The 21172-nt window shown below is 37.7% G+C and overlaps 3 protein-coding genes across 7 annotated transcripts in view; 2 read left to right on the plus strand and 1 right to left on the minus strand.

Moving 5' to 3' along the window:
* Positions 1–81: 81 nt before the first annotated feature.
* On the plus strand, positions 82–7408 carry LOC123321493 (coatomer subunit alpha). Its single transcript, XM_044909131.1, has 10 exons — positions 82–243; positions 363–510; positions 578–1069; positions 1182–1421; positions 1566–2070; positions 2133–2343; positions 3211–3761; positions 3820–4043; positions 4139–4711; positions 6674–7408. The coding sequence occupies exons 1-10, from the start codon at positions 164–166 to the stop codon at positions 7313–7315; spliced, it is 3666 nt and encodes a 1221-aa protein (XP_044765066.1). The 5' UTR covers positions 82–163; the 3' UTR covers positions 7316–7408.
* Positions 7409–9568: 2160 nt separating this feature from the next.
* LOC123321937 lies at positions 9569–12951 on the plus strand. Its single transcript, XM_044909748.1, has 6 exons — positions 9569–9669; positions 10896–11451; positions 11559–11661; positions 11729–11818; positions 12617–12772; positions 12826–12951. Exons 1-6 carry the CDS (start codon positions 9606–9608, stop codon positions 12871–12873), a joined length of 1017 nt encoding a protein of 338 aa, XP_044765683.1. The 5' UTR covers positions 9569–9605; the 3' UTR covers positions 12874–12951.
* Positions 12952–14030: 1079 nt separating this feature from the next.
* Positions 14031–21172, minus strand: part of LOC123321275 (IQ motif and SEC7 domain-containing protein 1) — a 54427-nt gene continuing 47285 nt past the window's right edge. For all 5 annotated transcript variants that reach the window (XM_044908725.1, XM_044908724.1, XM_044908723.1 and 2 more), the window contains 5 exons: positions 19405–20208; positions 16824–17298; positions 16570–16764; positions 16213–16377; positions 14031–16114 (listed from right to left, as the gene is read on the minus strand). In XM_044908725.1, coding sequence (XP_044764660.1) covers positions 15903–16114; positions 16213–16377; positions 16570–16764; positions 16824–17298; positions 19405–20208 — 1851 coding nt within the window. In that variant the 3' untranslated portion in view covers positions 14031–15902. The remainder of the gene's footprint in view (positions 16115–16212; positions 16378–16569; positions 16765–16823; positions 17299–19404; positions 20209–21172) is intronic.

Consider the following 21172-nt stretch of genomic DNA (forward strand, 5'->3'; position numbering starts at 1 on the left):
TGGGTTGAATTTACCAAAATTTCTTTTCGAAAATTTTCAAATTCGAATCAAAGAGGAAATTTGTCGCGAACGCACCATTTTCATTTGACAGAAGTAGCGACGTCAGCTAACCTCAACTTGTTGTTTACACGTCACATAATTAACAGATTAGCAAAAAAAAGTTATGTTAACGAAATTTGAAACAAAATCAGCCCGTGTGAAGGGCTTATCTTTTCATCCAAAGAGGCCTTGGATACTCTCGAGGTATGAGAATGCAAAATTTTGTTTTTCTCGCTCTAACAATCGTCAGTACTGAGATTTTTCATTGGGGGCCTCTTGGATACTGGATCATTTTACATATCATGAAAAGATTTTCTTTTCAGTTTGCACAATGGTTCAATTCAGCTTTGGGATTACCGTATGTGTACATTATTGGAAAAGTTTGATGAACATGAAGGACCCGTCAGAGGTATTTGCTTTCATAATCAACAACCTCTATTCGTATCCGGTGGAGACGATTATAAAATAAAGGTGAAAAGAGCTGGTACTTGATATATTTACCCTATTTGTTTATTGACCTTCTTGATTTCTGAATTAGGTATGGAATTACAAACAAAAGCGATGCATTTTCACTCTACTTGGTCACTTGGACTACATTCGTACGACAATGTTCCATCATGAATATCCTTGGATCGTCTCAGCTTCTGATGACCAAACTATTCGTATATGGAATTGGCAAAGTCGCACATGTATATGTGTTTTGACCGGACATAATCATTATGTCATGTGTGCTCAGTTTCATCCTTCAGAAGATTTACTTGTGTCAGCTTCGTTGGACTCTACTGTCAGAATATGGGATATTTCTGGACTGAGAAAGAAAAATGTGGCTCCAGGCCCAGGCGGTCTGGAAGAACATTTGAAAAACCCAGGAAGCACTGATCTATTTGGTCAAGCAGATGCAGTTGTAAAACATGTTTTAGAAGGGCATGATAGAGGAGTTAATTGGGCGGCTTTCCACCCTACGCTACCTCTTATTGTTTCAGGAGCTGATGATCGACAAATAAAGTTATGGAGAATGAATGATTCCAAAGTGAGTAGAAAATAGTTTGTTTTACCTTCATTTAATATTAAATTTCCACTATAAAATTATAATTCAATCAGTTCAAATTAAGTTGTCTTTCATTTGGTGATTTTCTTTTTAGGCTTGGGAGTTGGACACCTGTAGGGGTCACTACAATAATGTTTCATGTGTGCTTTTCCATCCAAGACAAGAATTGTTATTGTCTAACAGTGAAGATAAAAGTATAAGAATCTGGGACATGACTAAAAGAACTTGTCTTCATACAACCAGGAGGGAACATGAAAGATTCTGGGTGTTGACATCACATCCTAACCTCAATCTCTTTGCTGCAGGACATGATTCGGGAATGATTATATTCAAGGTGAGTTGAATTTTTGAATTGGTAGGAATTGAAGAAAAATCAGATTGAATTTATGGGTGTCACTTTTTTAATTTATTTCTACATCTTCATATACTATTAGGATTTTGTGGATATTTCTGTCTTATACTTCAAATTGTATTATAGCTTGAGAGGGAACGTCCTGCTTACACAGTCCATGGGAATTTGCTGTATTACGTTAAAGAGCGTTTCCTTCGAAAACTTGACTTCACCACATCCAAAGACGTACCGGTGATACAGATACGTGGTGGAGGCAAAACTCCAGTGTTCCGCATGTCTTTCAACCCCGCCGAAAACGCTGTTCTGCTCTCTACCAGGACCAGCAACTTGGAAAGCAGCACATACGATCTCTACATGATACCCAAAGAACAAGAGAGAGATGACCAGATTCCTGAAGCTGAGAGTAAAAGGACATCTGGCCTGACCGCATTGTGGGTGGCAAGGAACAGGTTTGCTGTATTAGAAAGATCTCATCAGTTGGTCATCAAGAACTTGAAGAATGAGGTGACCAAAAAGGTCCAGACTCCGCCATGCGATGAGGTCTTTTACGCCGGTACTGGGATGCTGCTGTTGCGTGATTTCGAACATATTACATTGTTTGACGTACAACAGAAAAGGACTCTTGCACAAGGTGTGTTGAGGGTGGCGTTTGGAATGTTCGATCACTGATATTTGTTTCATTAAATTTTCTAGTGAAAATCAACAAATGCCGTTATGTAGTTTGGTCGTCAGATATGAGCTATGTGGCATTGCTAGCAAAGCACAATGTTACAATCTGTAGCCGTAAATTGGACGTTCTCTGCTCCCTACATGAGAATACAAGGGTCAAGTCAGGTGCTTGGGATGACTCAGGAGTTTTTATTTATACCACGAGTAATCATATCAAATACACCCTTTTGAATGGGTAAGAAAAGTGTCAAAATATTTCTGATAGTCCTCTAGTAATTCTCATATTCCATTCAAGTTTTTGTTGAACGTTATAGATCATGTCAATGTTAAACTTTTCATTAGAGATTGAACTTGGTCTTCAAGCCATCTGGTGGCGAAATTCGTAAACGCTTTAAATAGGTTGTTCAACCTCAAGATCAAACATTTATTAACAATTATTTGCGGGAATTAAATGCTTGAGAGTTGGGTTTCTGGTTTGAATTTATGTCTTTGAATCTTGAAATTTATTTTTCCAAATAGAATATGTTAGGAAATTGAAGTGAGCAACAAAAATTATAAGAAGTGGATGTAGGAAAGATTTGGAAAAATTAAGACACTTCTAAAAAGTGGAAATATTCTTGTCCCTCTTTGTTTAATAGGTGGGTTGAGTCAGTGTAAACAAAAGGAAATTTGTTCAGTTTCTATATTTTATTCAGAGAAAAATGATGGTCAGTGGTTGAAGCTGTGTTTTCCTCAGAAGGAATATTTATTTATTTTTTTTATTATTTATTTATTTCAGATATTTAGATTCCACCACCAATAGAAAAACTCTATTATAAAGCAGGTTTCATTGAAATGTATGAATATTTTCATTGCCCAAACATTTTCGGAGAAGTATTTATAATAGGAGGAGATTTATCATCAATCCTATAATCAACATTGTTAGTTCAAACCAGAAACACAACTGTTAATAAATACACAGGTTCAAAACAACCAACCTAACCTTCTTTTCGCAATTGTAAATTTTGGATCCATTCAATATTTGTCAAAATAAATATATTATGTCAATGTCAAATTTTGACAGTCTGTTGTCACACCGATGAGCACTATTCTGATTTCTTAGCGATCACGGAATAATACGCACACTGGATCTCCCAATCTACATCACACGTGTGAAAGGCAACCATGTCTTCTGTTTGGATAGAGAATGTAAAACCAGGATGTTAACAATAGACCCGACAGAATACAAGTTCAAACTTGCCCTGATTCACCATAAATACGAGGAAGTGCTTTACATGGTCAGGAATGCAAAATTAGTGGGTCAAGCGATCATAAGCTACCTTCAACAGAAGGGTTACCCAGAAGTTGCCCTACACTTCGTGAAAGATGATAAAACAAGGTTTGCGCTCGCATTAGAGTGCGGTAACATCGAAATCGCTTTGGAAGCAGCCAAGGCCCTAAATGACAAGACTTGCTGGGAACAGTTGGCCCAAGCAGCTCTTTGGCACGGCAACCATCAGGTTGTCGAAATGTGCTACCAGAGGACCAAAAGTTTTGAAAAGTTGTCGTTCCTGTATCTCATCACAGGAAATCTGGACAAATTGAAGAAGATGACTAAAATTGCTGACATAAGGAAGGCAAGATCTGCTCAGTATCATGGCGCTTTGCTATTAGGTAATTTTGATATCAATCTGACAAAAACAGGGTCTAACTTTCTGTTTTTGTCTACCAGGTGACCTAGAGGAGCGTATCAAAGTACTGAAAAGTGCAAACCAGAATTCACTGGCTTATCTAACAGCCGCTACACATGGTATGAAAGAAGAAGCTGAAATTTTGAAAGAAGCCGTTGGTGAGGGTAAAAAACTTCCGGACGTAACTCCAAATGCCAAATTCTTGAATCCACCTCCACCGATTCAGCAAGCTGAGTCAAACTGGCCACTTCTCACAGTTAGCAGGGTAATGAAAAATCTAAATAACCCAATTCATACACTGAAATATCTTTTTTTAGTTAAATTTTAATTTATTATTGTATTAATTTCGAATTTTTCCAGAGTTTCTTCGAGAGCACAATCCTGGTAAACAAAGCCTCTGCCGCTATGAAGAATTTGATGGCAGAGGCGACACAAAATGTCGAGGAAGTCGAGGTGGATGCGGGCGCATGGGGAGATGATGATGAAGATGCCGAAATTGACGGGGAAGAGAAAAAGGAAACGTCCCATGAAGGAGAAACTGGCTGGGATGTCGAAGACGCAGACTTGGAAATACCAGATCTTGGACATGCGGCCGTGACAGAGTCTGCCGACAATTATGTTCATTTACCGACACCAGGCCCCTCGCTGCCTTCCAATTGGGTGAAGAACTCTTCGCTGGTGGCGGATCATGTTATGGCCGGTTCCTTCGACTCCGCTTGTTTACTTTTGAATAAATATGTTGGTGTTGTTAATTTCAGCCCTTATTTACCGTTGTTCATGAGTTCCTATGGTGCATCCAGAACCATTACCACTTGGCAGTCGAATGTGCCATCTTTGTACTACTACCCTTTGAGGAATTACAAAGAGAACAATCCAAAGACATCTTTACCTGCAGGCGGTATCCAGCTGAACGAGCTGGTCCAAAGATTGCAAGTATGTATATCTTCACATTCTTTTATTCCCTACAGGTTTTTTTTTATTCAGGAATGAAAACTGTTTGTAGTAGCGGCCTTAAGGGGAGGGGGCAGGCCGGGCACCGCCCATAGAGTCAAAATATAATTTTCCAGACTTTAATATTACGAAAACTGAACCAAAATTTCCATACTGGCAAAAATGGCATTCTGCTGAAACCAAACTAAAATTGACTCGTTATAACTTAAAAATTGAACTGACATCCCTTATATTATTTTTGTCTTTCATTTTTAAAATAAGAAATCTCACCTGCCGCACCCTGTGTCTAGATAATTTGGTAACCTTGACCATTGAATAGGGGATATAAACTGCTCCACATCAGTTAGGGATATTGACTTAAATTGCAAAAAAAAAAATATAGTTAAAATAAGATTTTTGTGGTGAAAATTCATATTGATATGATTTCAAGTTGCAAATTAATTTTAGCCTGTAGGTCTGCAGCGTATAGAGGGTGGTTAAGAAAAATGGAGTAAAATAACGAAATTTCATTCCTAGAGAATTCAAGCATTTTAAGACTATCAATACAATGTATGGCCTCCACGGGCATCAATTACAGCTTGACATCTTCTTTGCATACTACACACGAGGTTGTTGAACATTTCTTGAGGAATTTGGTTCTATAAACGGGGCAGAAGCTCTCTCAGATCACTTAAAGATTCTGGGGTAGGTTGATGATTTATCTAATCTTCTTTGGAGCATATCCCATGCATGTTCTATGCAATTCAAATCTGGTGAGCGCGGAGGTATTGGTGAATGTGGAATACCAAGCTCCTTGCGCGCATTCTCAACTATGGCTGCACGGTGTGGTTTAGCGTTATCGTCTAGAAATTGAAAAGTTTCACGAATAGCAGCGAGAAAATTTGGCACAACATTGTCAATGACATGCTCCCTATAGTGTAAGGCGATCATATTCCCAGGACAAATGTGTAGATCTGTGCACCCGTTGAAACATATCCCGGCCCATACCATAACGCTCCCCCCTCGGAATGGATGGACTTCTTGGACATAGCTACGATTACGGGGTATGCGTGTGATTGTCCATACCCTTATTCTTCGAGAATCTGAAAATCGTCCATAACTGGATTCATCAGTGAAAAGGACTCTACGTCATTGATCGTTCCAATTGATATGTTGCCTTGCCCATTCCAGTCTTTGACGCTTATGGTCACGTGTTGATGGAACTCCTCTTAATGGACGTCTAGAACCTAGATTCACCTCTCTCAAACGACGTCTGATGGTTTCGATGGAAACTTGGACCCCATCTGCATTTTGAAGAGTATTCCGTTGCATTCTACTCGTAGATGTAGGCTTTCTTTTCGCCGAAACGGTGATTGAACGATCCTGAGCAGGTGTTGTTTTTCGTCGCCCACCAAGCCTTGGTCTTTCCAACACGGAACCTGTCTCTCTGAACCTATTCCAAAGTCGAGATATCACACTCTGGCTGACTTGGAGCCTTTCCGCTACAACAACCTAAGTTAGGCCACCCTATAGCATTTCGATAGCCCTATTAGCCTCAGCGTTTGTTAATTCACGTCTTGGCATTTTCAGAAAACTCGTTTCAAATCGAAGCCGTTGATAAACTGACTTCATTTCAAAATAAGAACATTTATGAAGCATATGCAAAGAAATAAACTTCAGAAAAAAGGCGACCAGATTGACGAAATCTCTCATACTGATTTTTATTGAATCGATTCAAGTTGTTATTGAGTTTAAAATGATTTTACAGCGATTTTCTCGAAGATAACATACTTTTATAAACGATTGAATACGATATCCCTAACTCTTGTGGATCAGTGTATTTGTGCTTTTCATTTTTAAAATGAGGAAGCTCACCTGCCACACCCTGTGTTTAACCATTGTTGTTTGACCATTGTGTAAGCGATATAATTCTGCAGATCTTTCTAATATTTTACATTTTTTCAGGCTTGCTATCAACTAACCACGAGCGGCAAGTTCACGGAAGCACTGGAGAAATTCCAAAATCTCCTGTTGTGCGTTACACTCCTCGTTGTTGAAACTAAGCAGGAGGTTTCCGAAGCCCAGCAGCTGCTGAAAATCTGCAGTGAATACATATGCGGCTTACAGATGGAGACGCTTCGTAAAACGCTTCCTAAATCTACGTTGGATGAACAGAAAAGGCAATGCGAAATGGCCGCATATTTCACCCACTGCAACCTACAACCGGTTCATCAGATACTCACGCTGAGAACCGCACTAAACATGTTCTTCAAGTTGAAAAATTTCAAAACGGCCGCATCCTTCGCGAAGAGGCTCCTGGAATTGGGGCCCAGACCCGATGTGGCCCAGCAGGCTAGAAAAATCCTTCAAGCGTGCGAAAACAATCTGACTGATGAGTTGCAGTTGAATTACGACGAGCATAATCCATTCTCCTTGTGTGGGTTCTCATACACGCCCATATATAGGGGAAAATCTGAGGAAAAATGTCCCTTGTGTGGATCTTCCTATCTACCAAAGTATAAAGGTTGCGTCTGTAATGTATGCCAAGTTGCTGAGATTGGAAAAGACACGCCTGGTTTGAAAATTAGTATGCATCAGTTCCGATAAATGAGTATTTGTTCTTTAATGTTTTTGTTTAATTAATTTTGTATTACATAGTATATATATCTGTGAATTTTAATGATAAATAAGTTAATCAATTTTTTTTTTATTAATTCACCATTATCCTATTATCCGTTTTATACACTGTTCGTAAATTGAAGTGGACATTCAATGGAAACTTACTTTTTGCACTTGAATGAAATTTCCAATATTTCTGTACATGCCATATGGAGAGGAGTGTCACACATAAAACATGGTCCTCATGACACTTAATGGTTCTATATAAAAAAAATACAAGAATTTCGTTTCTTGTAGGCGTATGATTTTTTTTTTGGTCTGGCCGAAATTGTCAACTACCGCATAGAAATGCAGGGTGTTAACCAAAGATTATAAAGTAACTTGGTATTTAGTATTAACCAAATGGATTGGGTCCGCTGTCATTCCAGACCATTGTCTGGTCTGCAATGTCACAGGAATTACACCGCTTCCTGATACACCGCGGACATATAACAAGAGCTCGCCAATGCTTTGACGCACATTTGGCTAAACATTCCTCAAAGTTTCATTAATGACACAATGCCGAATAGAGAGCCCCACTAGATATTAAACCTTGATGTCAAAGTATTTGTTACAAAATTATCCTTTTTTAACCGCGCAGGCTCCACCAGGTAGAATTTTCATTTTGTTCAGTACTCTACTGTCTGAACCTGTAGATTTGAGACCTTTATCATTAGATTCTTCAGTTGATTGACAGGAAAAAGGTCAGGTTTATAGAACAAAAACCACTCCTTAAAACAATGCCGACTAGTTTCGATTTTATTCAAAAATCATCCTCAGGGCTAGTTTTAAATGGTCTGGGTCATGTAATCAAAAAATTGAAACAAATACACCTCACAAAACATCGAGAGAAGGCGGATGGAAAAAAAGACTCTAGTGTCTTGCCATTGAAACTGTTCTTCAAAGAACCAGAAGTGGCTCACCACGTGTTACAACGCCAGTAGAATACTCTCTCCGGTGAAAAGACAGCTCTTGCAGAATGTTAAGTCAACGTCCTCGAGATATCCTAGATACTTCAATTTCCCTAAGCACAACCATCAGTAAGATTATGTGCGCACGTCGAAGAAACTGCGCTGCTTCGTACAAGAATTCCATCTTTTTCGAGGAGGCCCAATTATGGTTTGGGGTGGAGTTTGTTTCTATGGGAGTACTCATTTATTGATACATCCAGGAACGATGAACTCTTGAACCCATTGAACTGAGTTCAATGCTTGAACCAAAGATTATAGAGTTAGTCAGTTAGAGTAGTTAGTTAACTCTATAATATTTGTCTTGAACATATATTAATGGAGTTATCAGGATACCAGATTACCTGCTTTAAATCGAATCAACAACTTGGGATCAATTGTTATATTTTCATGTTTGCAGAAGAATATTTGCTACAGTTCCACGCTAGGTGGCTTCAAAATAGGTTGAAAGATTAATTGGAATCTTACTTACCGAAATGAAATTTCTGGTAATACTTCGAGCGATGGTAGTTTGTTAGTTCGATTTAGATCGTAACATTCGTTGATTTCATTATCTGCGGATGTTATGCATCTGAATTAATTTGATTATTAATTGAATGAGAAATCGAAAATAAACCAGCTCAAATAGCTGGAAACTCATCGAGAATAGGGGGTACATGTCTATCGAATATAAAATTCGTTGAATTTCAAACTTTCGCTTTTCTTCCATAGGGCCAGTTCATAAAGAATCAAACAAAACATCTACTGGATAGCTGCGAACCAATGATATTGGAATATTGATATTTGCAGAATGAACTTTATCATTTTGCAAATATGTAGTAACAATTTGAAGTAGATAAATTTATTGGTGTGTTTTGAGCGGATAATCTAATCAAATCATAATGAAACCTGAAAGTTTCAGTGAAATGAACTCTTAAACGCTCCAACAATTTTGAATTAGGTACATTCCAAGTTACATCTGTGTCTACATGACACGATTCTCATAAATTATTCAAAAATCTACCCTTAATGTATACATATAATAATTCAAATAGGAATTTAACGACGCACTTAATAATTCACGATTTCGAAAATATTCTGTTTGGTACACCCTTCCGCGATGCCTGTGCATAATAATTCAGTTAAATGAGTTGATCTGTTTTATAATCATGTCAAGCGTAGATGATCCCAACTGCTTCAAAACTTTACGAAAATATTGGGAGAGAATAGGGCTGTTTCCTAAAAGAATGAAAGACTTTACCACCGTATACAGCATCAGAAACTCCTTAGTGATGCTTATTTTTCAAAGTCCCTTCATGCTGGGGATATTAGGATATATTTATGTCGCTTTCAGAGGTAAGATATGATGAAGAGAACATTGGGTTTTTTTAATACATTTGTTACACAATGATTAGGCTACTAGTTCTTGGGGGCTGCTACTTGTTGAAATTGGTGATAACGCGCACACAGTCTAATTTGCTGAAGCTTGCGGTCTAAAACTTGGGTCTTTGGATTTGGTTAAATTCCTTCAGCATAAGATTAACTCAGTTGACCATATGCTAGGTAGCATACAACCAGCGAAAGTCAAAATCAGAGTTCACAAATTTTATTCGTTGACTTGCAAAAAGAACACAACAGGCAATATTATAAAATCAAAATTCAAATTGGTGATCCAAAATTGTATTTTCCAAGTGATTAAATGGTGGTATCAGGATCAAAAAACGAACTGACATAGTATCATTTTCCCGTTTTTTGATCCTGATACCACCATTTAATCACTTGGAAATTATAAAATCAGTCGAGTAAAAAGCGCGATACAATGGGTAGAATAAAAACAGTCTACTTTACACAAGTAAGGAGGTTTTCCTCGGAATGAAATGCGAATAGCAATGCAGAGGTGGTGAATTCACAGAGTGAATCGGACGGAAGGAAAAAAGGGGGATCTGATCTCAAACGCGCCACGGGTGTTACGGAATTGTTCGCCGGCCAGAACCAAGACACCCTTAACGGTCAATGGTGTCAGGGCTCAGTTTCAAAACGACGGGATTGCCGGTTGAGGGGGAACAAAGCACGGTGTTGGGACGCGGTTCTCTACTCGGTACTGCATCGGGTTTGCACGCCAACCAAAAATCGTACTTCCAGTGAAGAGAAACCCATAATGACAAAGGAAAAGGGTACACAATTGTTCACCACTCTGGTTTCTGCTTCCAACAGTTCTCATCTATTCTGAGGTTTCAAATTATCTACAATTAAGTGATTGTAATTTCTTCTGTGATTGACGGAGACCGTCCACTAGAAGTTTTGAGCGCTTGAATAAAAAAACTCAATCGTTTATTCGATATATCAATATCTAAAAATGATATTTTCGTATACAAATTCCTTTTTCACTAACAAAAATCCCAGATGGGTACAGAAGTAAACACGAGCCAAATTTTAAAATGATGTCTCACCTGATGACCATACTATTCCCATCTAATATTCTTGAGGTAGTTGCCAATCCACTCAGTGATTTGTATACCTACCTACGAATGAGCTATCTAAAGATGTCCCCTAAAAGTTTCAATATCCCCTTTTCATTTTAGGTGGTGTTTATGACAGTATAATATACGCAACGTATGCATTCAACTTCGTTGCAACTGTTCAAGCTTGCATAATATTCTTTCTCATACGTGGAAAAAACACTCTGCAATTTCTAGCTAATTTGGGAAGTGCAAAATATGGAAAACCGAAAAACTTTGATTATTACATAGCGCTGACAGAGCAAGCGACAGCCTGGCTGCATAATACAATTATAGTGGAAGAGATACTCATTGCGATTACAACAAATTTAAAAAGCGCTTTCTGCGACGAAAAGGCAATACTAAACGATGAAAGGATTGTTTGTGGACTTATCGTGCCTTTGTGGTTCCCGTTCAAGATACCCTATGCCAAATTGATATTATCGATATATCTTGCGTTTTTCTTGCCATATCTTGCAGCACAGACGTGTGGAAACATCATGTATATCGGAAGCATTATCCCTACTCTACAAAAAATAAATCAGCTGAAAGATTTTTTGAGAAATATCAAATTCGAAGACGAAAATTCATCACATCAATCGCTTAAATTTTGTGCGAAGTATTACGCGGAAATAAATGAGTAAGTACTATAATGTCTAATTTTTCATGGACAAAAAATTGTTTGGATTTCTTGACAAGATAGCTAGAATGAATGCACAAAAAAAAAGTAATTCGTCATTGATGCAGGTTAGTGGACCAGATGAATCACACAGTTGGATTTATAATGTCCCCAGCGCAAAATGTCCTGGTGATCGTTATGGTCGGTATTCTAGAGTATCAAGCTGTGAACGTAAGTAAAACAGATACAACTTGAGGTTTCTCGTTATAGGAAGAACAAGAGATTACTTTTTTTTCAGGAAAAAAACATATTAGCTGCCTTGCAGCTTGTCATTTGGCTCATGATTCAATTTTTATCGTGTTTTGCTGGACAACTTCTGGAGAATGCAGTAAGAAAAACGATTATTTTTTCATCCTGAGAATACATCTCCGCGCTGATGACAGAACATTTCAAGAGGTACATGGTGTTTTCAAAGCCGAGTATTTTTCTTCAGACAGGAAGTAGATCTTGTCAGAATAAAACATTGCACGATAATCGCCTATATGAAATCGACGGATTTACGCCAAAACGACATGAACGCAATTCGGTTAATTTTAGAGGAGACGAAAAAACGATTATTTTATATATCTGAACCTCCATCTATGCGTGTTCCAATTCTCGTGTCCAGGGGGCCCAACGATATCTCACACGCCGCAGCCGTTCCGTATCAGCCGATCCTGTGCGACGGTTGTAGCTCTTGCTTTTCCACCCTAGAGTATTTTTAATTCATGTGCAAAAGTTAGTTTTCTGTCAGGGTATTTAACGTATCGAATTGAACTATTTCTAAAAAAAAATGCCTAAGCTACAAGATGAATGAGAAAAATAAATTCTAACTCAAAAACGAACGGGTCAAAACCCTAAAATATGAACAAAACCATGTGGTTAATACAGTCATCACAAGATGAGTTGGTTCTTTGAATTTTGCGTTCTTTTCGACGATGCGGATCACGCACAAGGGGCGTTTAGGATCTAATTTTATCGATGATTTTTTCAACTTCGTCATCTTGAAAGTTTTCTTTGAAAACACCCTGTATTTCTATATATTTGTAGATACACACAGAATAATAGATAAGGAATAGTAGATTTTTACAGAAAATTACATCAATTAGGTACTTATGAAATGAATATTACGGATTTCTATTTTTAGAGCGCATCTATAACGCAAACTGTTTATGATATTGAATGGTATGAAATGCATCCATCACTAAGGAATACTTACAAAATATTCCACGCACAATGTCAGGGAATAATGCACTGCAAAATTCAACCGTTGATCACAATGAATATGGAATACTTCTACAAGGTTTTACTATTAGGTAAACATTCAATTCAAAACCCAAATATTTTTATTTCCAGGTTATGCAAAGCTCCTATTCTTTCTTGATGTTTCTGAGCAATTTCTAAGGAGGACGATGACCTTCGAATTGAATTTTCAGCATGTATCAAATACATTTTGAATACCACGAATTGTTTAAATACCTTCATTCATTTTAAACTGAAGTAAGCACTTACCATTAATTGAAATAAAATAAATTCATTAAACTTCTTTTAATCTTCTCATCTTAACCAGATTCTCAATAGTTTCGCTACAGTACACACAACCATTTGAGTAAAAATCCCCTCAACTCCAACACGCTTCCATTTATTCAGTACCTTGAAATAGGGAAAACAATGATCACTAACAAGCAACCATAAAATCCACCAATTAAACGAAATATAAATTGGTATCAGTCAAATAAAAGTACAGTTCAATAGATGAAAATAGAATTCTGTCGCATACACTCAGTTAAACGATACTCTCAATATAATGTATGGGGTGAGAACTCCAACATGATGGGGTTGGTTCTCCGCTTCTTTTCGTCTTTCCAGGGGCTCACGCACCGCCTGTCAAACTACTTCCGGTGAGGCAGAATGGGGTTGGTTCACCTTCTCTTTTCGTCTTTCCAGGGGCTTTCGCACCGCCAGTTTATCTACTTCCAGTAGGGTTAGAAACCAGACAGGACAGGGTTAGCTTAATGTGGGTTTCAAACTCAACTGTACAAGGGGAGGAGGGCGGCTTACCTCTTAACTCAACGCACTGAGAGTTAAAGAAGTCTAATTAAGTTCTTCCAGATTGTTTTTGCATGAGTTAACATATCATTAATAAGCGCTAATTACACTCGGAATCCCGTTTGAAACGTTATCACTCAGGTGAGAAAAAAACTCACTAAGGCAGTTCAACAACTCAAAGATCCTAGTTTTTTTTTTAAAGAACACATATGTAACAGCTGTTCCAGATAATTTAACAAAGGCTACAAGTAAAGAGGAATATATTCGTGATCCCTTATCAATTGCTGAGCAGTTTATATTTGATATAAAAATTGATATTGAATGTAAGGATCAAATCAAAACTTACATTTTCACTAGACAGGTGGTGCTCTTTCTCATTCCGGAAAAATAATTGCAAACTGATATTCAGGTTGAAAAACTTATCCTAATTATAAGAAATCAAGTATCGTTACAATACAGATTTTAAAAGATATGGAGATGTGGATATGGGAAAAAATTCATATACATATAAGTTTATATTTAAATAAATTTAATATCTACGTGAGATTCCTAGCTTATTTACAGTCGACTAGAACATATTTGCTTCTTCGGAATTTCTTTGAACCTATATACAGAATACAATTTTTTTTGGATCTTAAGTAAATAACACTCGACACCTTATTATATCAAAAAAAGTTACAACTTATAAAATTCCACGTTTCTGAGAATAAAATCAACAAATACATAAAAAATGAAAAATCTGTCAATAACAAAAAAAGTGTAATGACAACAAAGGAAACAACAATATCAGAAAACAATTTTTCCACTGGGTAGGATGACAACGAATTTCGAATTAAAATAAACATATTTTCAACAGAATAAATTAGTCTAAGTAAGGTCTATTATACAATGATATAAGTAGTAAGTAGAATTATTATTGAATGTGAACTACAATTATTGCTTTTATAGTTAGTTTCAATTGATTTATGTGTTTAGTTAGTAGTAATTATTGCATTAAATTCACCCATTGAGTAAAACTCAATGAACAACTTGCTTTTAATAATCTTGTAATGCAGAACTGTTATCTATTCCTGGCTGTTCACCTCAAAAATAATTCCTGAATGTAAGGGAAGTGTGCAAATTATCTCGAATTGCCTGATAATTGACTTTCCAAAACACTGACTGCATCCACACTTACAAGGTATAAATTCCATTCATTTCTTTGGTTAAAATAAATGAGTACACTAAAATTAAGTTCATAAGTAGCTAACGAAGAAATGACTGTGAAAAGTTATTAGACAATTAAGTTTCACTTTTAAAGATATGACTTCTTCATTCACTCACCAGTAATTCAGCTTATTTTCTGACAAATTAAGAAAATTTGACAAAATATCTGAATACTTCAAAATAAATAAATGGTCACTCTATGAAATATCATGCATTTTGAGACGCCCCAAAAGCAGTGATATCCTTAATCACATTCTGTAATTACTTTGGATTATTATTGAAACACCAAATTACAACCTATTTTCAGCTTCTTTTCATTAGTTAAGCTGACAGTTTGTCTATCCTCACAGTACCAATTCAGAGAAGAATATTCAAACAAATGGATACATAACTGGGAATTTGCTGGGGGGGTATGAAATTGAGGTGACAAATGGAAGTCATTTGTCGCAATTGGATAGTACGGAAAGTAAGTCATGAAGTTAAGAAATGCAATAAAATGATTATAGAAAAAAAAAAATGGAATATCGAAAATTTGATATCGAAAACAAATTGGTCAGAAGCTTCAGTGGATGTGGACAAAATAAATTCATATTTTGGTGTCTCTCTTAATAACTTTTCATACATTTCAATTCCCTCAACGAATTGTTGATGAAAATAGCTTCCCGCATCTAGATATTTTCAATTCGAATACCAGATTTTTCCGCAAACCCTAAATAAGCTAGACAAGGAAAATTCTTTGAATGATTTTCGAGAACAACCTCAACCTGTATGGTATGAATGAGAAGGAAGGATTTCATGTTGAAAATCTCTTACACCAGTCAAAATCTATTGAAATGTTCGAAAAAATTAAACTGAGAATTCTGAAAAACGAAGGGTTTCATCGGAATGCGTAAACCTGTAAATTTCTGGACCAAGAGTGATGAAAAAACCACGAGCGCACTCAATAGTTCATCATCATCGGTATACTTAACAATTTCTTAAGACATCAATAATTGGATGAACATTCAATTAAGTGAATACAGTTAGTTGAATTAGATTTGAAAACACCTAGATTCTATTTATGATTGTTCACCATAGTGAATAGTTCTCATGATATCTGACAAAATACCATCAATACTCAATTCAGTACATATATGTAAAAATTCTTGAAATATATACCTACAATGATATAAAATAGTTTACACTTCGGTAGATTTCACTGGAGTGCTACCCGGTTTCTTAAATAAACCGCCTAAAAAGGACTGGTTGTTCAGACCGTATCCAGGTTTGCCTTTATTCATCAACTTGTCAGATCTTGAACAGGTGCTTGCGGATGTTGACTGGAATGAAACTGACATTCCGCTATCCAATGAACCAACACTTCCACGCCTTTGGGTTTTGTCTCCTGCAACTAAATCATCGAGAGTAAGGGATTAATATGAAAATGACAGCCAAACTGTATTATTGTGAATTCAAGGTATCAAATGAAGCACTACAAGATAAACTTACATTGTTCGTGTATATCGAGTAGAGAATTACTGAGTGCAGAACGCTTGATTTGCTGTTCATGACCACCCTCCTCGTGACAAGCTTCGCCCGACCCCGCTTGTCCTTTCGCACACTGACAAGGGCAAACCTCCACATCGGCCACGCCACTATCCCTATTTTCGGTTCCTGAAATAAAACAGACGATTGTATGATTGAATATCAAGCTATAAAGTACAACACATTAGGTCCAACACTAGATGGTATGTATACATAAAAAGATTTGCAAGAACCGCCAGGTAGAACTGGAGGGAGTTAAGGGAGGCCTATGTTCCGCAATCGATGCAAGAAGGCTGGAAAGAAAAAAGTACAACTACTCACCACTTCTTGGATTTCTGTTCGATTTCTGTTTTTCTAATTCTGCCTCTATTCTGAGATTCTCCATTTCGTCCATTTCACTCACTGATTCTTTCAAGTCTTCTGCAAACTTACACCTGTCGTGTTCATTCCTCGCGTTGAAGGTGACCAAGATTTTCCCATCAACCTTCTGGCTCAGGCGAATGCCAAATGGATAATCTGAAAGGTAAAATATGGGGTCAATCAAATGAATTAATTATGAAAAAAATTCAACTTACGTGGCACTTCGAAGAGGGTAACCACCATTCCACACAGGGGAAAGCTATTACGGAATGTGTAAGTAACAGAAGACTTCTTCTTGCTCAGTATTTTCGTGATCACTAATAAATCATTGAAAAGGAAGACTTCTCTCTGATGCACGCCTGGTCTCTCCTTCTTATTAATGTCTGGAATCTCGTACAGGCGGCAGTAACACACAAGCCTTCGATGAGGGAGGGCCATGTTCGGTTTTTTACCGACAATGGTGGCTTGAACCTTCATCACTTGAGTGACGTGATCGGAACCCGGTTTGAATTCGTTCGCTTTCACGCGCTCGTAAATGCCACTTAGCATGTCACTATCTATATCTCCACAGTCGTCGATTCCTCTAAGGTTCTTTATGAAGTCCTCGCATCGCATCCTCCTCTCTGGTTTGATGCTGGGTGTGTGTAAGTCTGTATTAAGCATTATTATAGCGAAGGCCAGCACGAAAATCTGAAACAATAATTCGCGTATTCATTTCTGGTGGTAGCAACAACTATATAAGGGTTTTTTGATAACACACTGAAAAGGCTCAATGTTCTTTCTATAATGTCTAGATCTTTAACTATGTTCTTTGTTCTATGTTCTTGATTTCTTCAAGGCCTCTTCTTCTGGCAATATTTCGATTTTCTAATCAATTAAACCTACTTACTTACACAGCTCCCTACATTTCTCCACTAAAAATAATCTTTCATCTCAGAATCTGGTCATACGAAAATAACTGAATTTGATACACGGGAGTTTTATGTTATGCGAAATATACTAGTGCTACATTTTTTGGCGGTGGCACCTTAAGGCACTTTTTACTAGGCCACAATACCTTAGGAACGTATTAACCACGTATTTGAATTCTTTGAAAATTGTTAAACCGTTCGAATGCCCATCGCCTCTTGCAATTATCTCATGACACGCAAGATTTTTCAGAAAAATCTAAAAATGTGATTGAACGTCAGCCACATTTAGGATTCCATATGATCTATCACATTTTTCAACGTTTGAACGTTGGGAGAAAATATCATTCGTTTATTGATATGAAAAGTTAAGTAGGTTATGTTTGAATCTGGTAACTCTTGTACGAAGTGAAATAAACAACGATAATAAATGATTACATATTGGAGATTAATATTAGAGCTAATATGGATTTTTTCAAGCTAAATTCGTTATCATTATCGAAAATGCAATATAATTCAATCCTTATTGCCAACGAAGTTGCGGCAACTCAATTATTATATTATATATACTACTTCGCTCGCCAAATGGATTGGAAAAAGGGAGCTTATGCTCGTTTTTCTAAAATGGAAGCTTATTTGGCAGGTTGAAATGGTATACAGCGTGAGTCTTTGACACGTACAAATATTTTAACAGTAGATTATTGTGATCAAAAGAAACACTTTTTCCTATTCCTTTTTTTCCCACTAAGTCCTGATAAAAAGATACAGCCATTTTAAGTTTTCATAATGAGCTGTACCAACCCTGGAAAAACAAAATTACCTTCAAAATAACTAGCTAAATCTGTGACACTTCACATCTATGGATCTTTTAAACAGAGTTGTATTCGGCCAAAGTTCCCAATTCTTCAAATTTCACAGATATTTTTTTAAAGTTTTGTACATCAAATTACTCAAAAATGGAGCATAATACGAGAAAATATGAAGAATACTTTTATTTTACAAAACGTTCATCATTAGATAGTTGCAAGAGTTGGGTTCTTTCAGTTTTTGGTATTTTTATGGTACGTAATGGCCATAATGAGAAAACTGGAAGACGTGGGTAATACCTTGTGTTCGAGAAAGATTCATCAAATAAATAAAAAGCTTTATTCTTCGAAATTCTTTTCATTCAACAAAAAACCATTTGTGAGATAGTACTTAAAATAAGATTTGTTTATGGTTTTTCGACAGCCTGCATCTTTCAAACCGAGCCAATTCAGAAAAAATGGTATAGAAAAAAAGTGTTTCTTTTGACCTCAAGAATCTACTGTTAAAAAATTTGTACGAGTCGAAGGCTCACTCTGCATTCAATGCTTGGAAAAATTTAAGTTTCAGGTTTTCAGGAGTGGTTCATTATATCTTATCTAGGTCAAATCGGAAAAAATGGTATAGGAAAAAGTGTTTCTTTTGACCTCAAGAATCTACTATTAGAAAATATGTACGAGTCGAAGACTCACCCTCTGTATAGGCGATAATAGGTGAAATTATTCATTCTCACGGGTTCTATATACCGTTGAAAAGGTTTGAAAACATATTGCACATACACAACAGTAATATAGACTGAAAAGTTTATATATTTGTTGTGAAATCAACAAATCCACTCCATCATATCATTCCTAATTTCAGATGCCTATACAGAGTGTTTAGTCTAATGGACAATTAGCATATGAGAAATTTTAACGAAATATCTTCGGCCTTTCCATTCTTAACACCCTTATATCTCAGAAGGTCACCCCAATGTTATTCAAGTTTTCAGACAAGGAATCACTTGCTGCATTTTTACCTCATTTTCAGTAAACAACCTGCAGAGAGAACGTACTTCAAGTAAATAAGTTCGGCAGGTACTTACAGTATCTGGAGATCTCAACCTGGCGACTAGATCGACGTTGCACTGGCAATACCTCTGCGAGAAAATCTCCATCAACCGCTCGATTTTCTGCGCCTCCCCAGGCATTCGGAAGTACTGCTGGAACTTCCTCAGCGCCACGTCCACCTGCATCCCGGACAGGTCCAGTTCACCCGCGAAACACTCGAGGACCGCCATGCAGAACGGGCTCTGCAAATTGCCCAAATACTCCCCAATCATCTGCTTGCTCAGCCCCTTCCTGGATATCAGGAACCTCGCGACTCCCTGAGGCGAGTTCTCCAAGAAGCTTCGTCGGATCAGGTAGTCGATGCCGCGTTCCGGCTTCTTGTTGAACAGATTCAGACCGACGCGGTACTGCCTCTTCCTGATTATTTCGGTGATCTTGTAGGCGGCCGCGGCCTGCGGATCGTTCCTGTCTATCGTGAACGTCGACGAGGACACGTTCGATATGTTCGACGCGGACGTGTCGACGACGTTCGGCTCGGCGTACTCCGAGGCGTGGTTGCCCTTACGCTTCCACACCGGGGAACTGGAGAACTCGTGAACCCTGTCGATCGAGATGCTGCTGTCGCTGCCCGAACTCTGGACGCTGGACAGCGAACCGTTCTCGGTGGTTTTGATCAGACCGTTCGACTTCTGATACTTGGGCTCCAGCGATCTGGACGATATGCTCGAGGTGCGTTTCGGCACTTCCGGCGGCACTTTCCTGCAGTTCAGGCTGTTCCTCGAGGAACGTATGCTGCCGGAGGTGTTTGGTGTACTGTAATATGTCGAACTTGCAGTTACCTGGAAAAAAAAATGAAATTTTGTTGAGAGACATTTAAACACTTGGCTGAAAGACGCAATAAGTCAAAGGCATCCCAAAAATTTTCAAATGAAATGCAGTATCTAGGATGGCTTCGAGAATTTTAGATTGTCAGGACCAAAAGGAGAGGGAGATTTGTTACCCACAGATATCTCAGTCTGAAAGACCTATTTGGTTATCCCTATGATCTGTTATGTAAGGAAATACATGATTTGATCTAGAAGAAAGAGTCCTTTCACTGTGTTTTGGCCTCCATCGGGGTAGAGAATCGCACTTGAAGATCCTATGGGAAGCGGTTTCTTCCACCTCATCGCATATACTGATGATGGTTAACCCTCAAAGACGCCAGTCAGTGAACGAGGTCTGTGAGACTTGTTTAGCAAGGTTATCTGCTCTCTGGACTCCCAGAGGGTCCCTGTGCCCTTACACCCATCCAGGGGTCACTATATTGATACTTGCAAGGACTGTGAGGAGCTCATTCCCAGATCTTTTTGTACCTGTGTTCCATGCTTCCGAGAGCTTTAAAGGGAGCCTGCTTTTTGGGTATATGAGGATTTTTTATGGCTTGAAGGAGACAAGGTTTTCCTTCTTATAGGTTTTTCGTTTGATCCATTTTTGTATAGACTAGCAATGTCCAGGCATTCTGTAACCAGTTGATGCATACTCCCCCTCAGAGAATGATCATCCAGTTTCTGCTAGGCAAGCTATAGATGGAGTAGCGGAGTGAACAGCTCAGATGGATGTTTTACCATTGCTAGCGAACGGTAGGGATAGAAGCAGATACTTGTATGAGGGAATAAGTTTTTATCAAGTTTGATCGTTTCTTGTCCATGTGTATCAGAAACAACTTCACGATTTTCTCCTTTTCCCTATTTCGTTTTCAATAGGATAAAACGGTCTACGTAATTGAAAATCGAATTTTCATTATGCCAGAACAAGTTTTAT

This window comes from Coccinella septempunctata, chromosome X (genome assembly GCF_907165205.1).
Source record: "Coccinella septempunctata chromosome X, icCocSept1.1, whole genome shotgun sequence".
In the NCBI taxonomy this organism is placed as follows: domain Eukaryota; kingdom Metazoa; phylum Arthropoda; class Insecta; order Coleoptera; family Coccinellidae; genus Coccinella; species Coccinella septempunctata.